We start from the raw sequence: 3,471 nt of genomic DNA, 5'->3' as shown, positions 1-3,471 counted from the left end.
GCAAAATATACTTTTTTAAAATTAAATCAAAAAACTTGTCAGACATTGGATCTAAATCAAAATGAAGGGTTCAGGATTGGGACTCCAGGACTCCTATATATATATATATTCGACCTAATTTTTAATTAGTCCTTTGACCCGTATCATAATTTAACCCTTATATACTATAATTATTAATTATGAATCTATTACTTTTAAAATAATTATTACTGAAACGAGCATATATATGAATGGGTTGTTTTAATGACTTGGGCATCTTTAATGGGCCAGAAGAGCCCAACCCCAAAGAAATACCAATCCTAATTTAAAAATCTGAAACATGAAGCCCAGCCGTCAGATCTAGGGCAAACATCAAACAGGGGTTTTAACATAAGACCTGTTCTGCTTCACAGCCTCCACACCGAACTCTCGTATCAAGAGCAGCAGCAAAGATGGTCCAACGTTTGACATACCGCAAGCGCCACAGCTATGCCACCAAATCCAACCAGCACAGAGTTGTCAAAACTCCTGGTAACACTCTTCACCATCTTCTTGATCACAAATATACACACACACTTTCTGTATGTATAATTGTCAAATTGATGCTAACTTTTTGAGTGAAATGCAGGTGGGAGATTGGTGTATCAGACCACCAAGAAGAGAGCTAGTGGACCTAAATGCCCTGTTACTGGCAAGAGAATTCAAGGGGTACTTTGTTTTCTTCACATATATATTGCCCATCTTAAATATTTATGTATGTGTTTTGGAAATGATCACTTATATGTCCTGTGTCCTTGAATCGTATCAATTTTGAGAGTGTCTGCTTTAAAGTATATATATAAGTTCTGCCAAGACGTATAAATTTCACTTGCCGTTTGGTGTATGTGCTTGGAGTTTTTTGTATTGAACACTGACTTTTTAAGACAGTTGTTAGTATTAAGGCCGGAACATGGATTGGCCAAGACCAAGGGATTGAACTTGTTTCAGTTGAAATGTGTGAATTTATTGTTTATTGTTTTGATGGAATTGCACATGTACTAATTACAATTTTTTAGCATTTTACCAAGTATCCAAAATGTCCTCCATTTTCTTTACTTATATGAGTATGCCTAGGATCTGTATAAATCTCAGTATCTTCACCTACCTTAGGTTCTATTTTCTTTAGAGGGGATGCATTGGGACTGGTGTTATTGTGTCCCCCCCCCCCCCCCCCCCCCCACACCCCCACAAAAAGAAAATTTTGATTATATTTCTTATCATACACTATTAAGCACTGAGAATGTACGGACTCAAGTGAAGTAACTCTGGTTTCTTTAATTTAAGGGTTACCAATTTACCTGTAAACAATATGTAATAAAATATCTACAGAACTTTTGCGAAAAAAAGTAGAAGAAAGGGTTTCGTATCAAATATGTTTGTACCATTTGTGAACATATGTTGTGCTCGCACACCTTGACTAGCTGCAGCCAGGCCCGCCGCCCGGGTTAAGAGGAATACAAGGTCTAGTCCAAAGGGAGGACATTCCCTCCAATTTGTTAAATCCCATATTCTGTTGGCCGCCTATAGTTAGAAAAAATTTATTCACAGGCTTTACATATGAACCCTCAACCTCTTGTGTGGATCAATGAAACCCTCAAGGACATGGACACTTGGTCTAATATTTGTACAAGTGTATCTTTTATTATTAATAACGAGACCAATATGTTTCTTCGGGCCCATTTCCATCTCTAAACAGTTTAATTTAAAGTCATACTGTCCGTATTTTTTGAAACATCAGTCTTATGTATAGGAAGAGAAGTATATGCCTCTAGGAAAGTCTGCTATTTACCATATATGTTCATCATTTGTTACTGCCGGCGGGCCTGATCAGTGTTGGATAGGCTTCTATGAGAAATGCAGTAATATATCTTCTACACTTGAATATATAACCTACTTCTTGAGAAGGGTTATGTACATGTTTTTATAATCTACTGTCAGTTGCTATTGAATTGTGCTTGAAGATTATAATGTCGTGATACTTTTGGCGATTTAGATCTCTAAAGTGAGACGGAAATGATATTAAACTACAAGCGGGGTCGAAATGTAATAGAACTAGAACAGAACCAAACTATTTTAAGTGCTACCTATGCCAGATAATCAGTGACTTTTTTTCTGACAAAAAAATAAAATTAGAAAGATTGTTCCTGCAATGCGGACACTTTGTGCAGTGCCCCCTTCTTATTTGTTAGTGGTGCTCTAATAGACTGCTTGTGCCTTGGTAGAATTGTGAATAAAATATGAACTTGGCTTGCAGAAGTTAGTAATGAACTGGTGTACTTGTATTGTATTTTGTGAATTGAGAGCTATTTCTCCAATTTCATTTGGCCTGCGATATGATTGTGGAATCAAATTTGCAATACGGTGATGATGTGGGTCCTTAAGATATTACATGATGTATCTATGTTCAATGCTCTTCCATTCTATGCTCTGTTTGTATTTTCATGGTTCTTTTCATATGTAGATTCCTCATTTAAGGCCTGCTGAATACAAGAGATCAAGATTGTCGAGGAACCGAAGGACTGTTAACCGTGCCTATGGTGGCGTGTTATCTGGCGGGGCTGTAAGAGAGAGGTCTGTTACTCATTACTTCTTGCATGTATTTTGATACCTTTCTCATTTAGTTATACACTTTATGGATATATTAGCTTTTTTCTGTATGTATGTGTTCTTTGACTTGCTTAGCATCTTGTGTCTACCAGGATCATTCGAGCTTTCTTAGTTGAGGAACAAAAGATTGTCAAGAAGGTTTTGAAGATTCAGAAGTTAAAAGAGAAGGTGTCGGCAAAGAGCTAAGTGGGTGAACAGCCTAATCTTTGAGTGTTGATGTCCTTGAGAATTTTGTCTTGAACAGTTGTCCACAAGTTGTGTTATTTTGTTATTGTTATCTGACAATTATGTGGAATTTAATGAGCAATTCTTTTTTAAAAGTTTGAAATATCTGGTTTGGTCATATCATAAATTTTTAAGTTCAGATTGACATATTCAAGCCTGACAAAATACGAGGATGAATAGCTCACTTTAAGAGAAGTAATCACAGTGCTTAAAGTCTAATTGCTTTTGGTCACTGATTAGAATTTTATGGCATCAACAGAGGCAGCTTTCTAAAAGATTGTAAATTGTTGATGGATATGAAAGGATCACTAATTTTGTCTGCTGCTACTGTAGTAGTTGTGCATATTATTTTCAGATTTTATGCGATGTTTTGGAAAAAAATGCATCATTCTCAATGGTGGAGGGGTTCTATTTTTCTGTCTTGGTCTGGTATGAATTTTTATGTAGTGGCAGACCTGTGGCACTAATGTTGATATGCTCTTTACTTTGCTCAGCTGGATCTGCATTGAGCATTTCTAATTGTTTTACTGGTTTGCATTTAGTTTAGTTGATGCAACCACCAGGATTGTGCATCAGCTAAACTAAATGCAAACCAAGTTGTGTAGCACATTTGCATTTTGT

The 3,471-nt window shown here is 36.3% G+C and overlaps 1 protein-coding gene across 1 annotated transcript; it reads left to right on the top strand.

The window, feature by feature from the left end:
- The first annotated feature begins 342 nt into the window (after nucleotides 1–342).
- LOC108224926 (large ribosomal subunit protein eL34) lies at nucleotides 343–2,953 on the top strand. Its single transcript, XM_017399689.2, has 4 exons — nucleotides 343–510; nucleotides 608–687; nucleotides 2,480–2,589; nucleotides 2,718–2,953. The coding sequence occupies exons 1-4, from the start codon at nucleotides 432–434 to the stop codon at nucleotides 2,809–2,811; spliced, it is 363 nt and encodes a 120-aa protein (XP_017255178.1). The 5' UTR covers nucleotides 343–431; the 3' UTR covers nucleotides 2,812–2,953.
- Nucleotides 2,954–3,471: the final 518 nt, after the last annotated feature.

The sequence above is a fragment of the Daucus carota genome, chromosome 6 (genome assembly GCF_001625215.2).
Source record: "Daucus carota subsp. sativus chromosome 6, DH1 v3.0, whole genome shotgun sequence".
Taxonomy (NCBI): domain Eukaryota; kingdom Viridiplantae; phylum Streptophyta; class Magnoliopsida; order Apiales; family Apiaceae; genus Daucus; species Daucus carota.
Note: the sequence above shows the minus strand (reverse complement) of the source record. Positions and strands in the feature narration are given on the sequence as shown.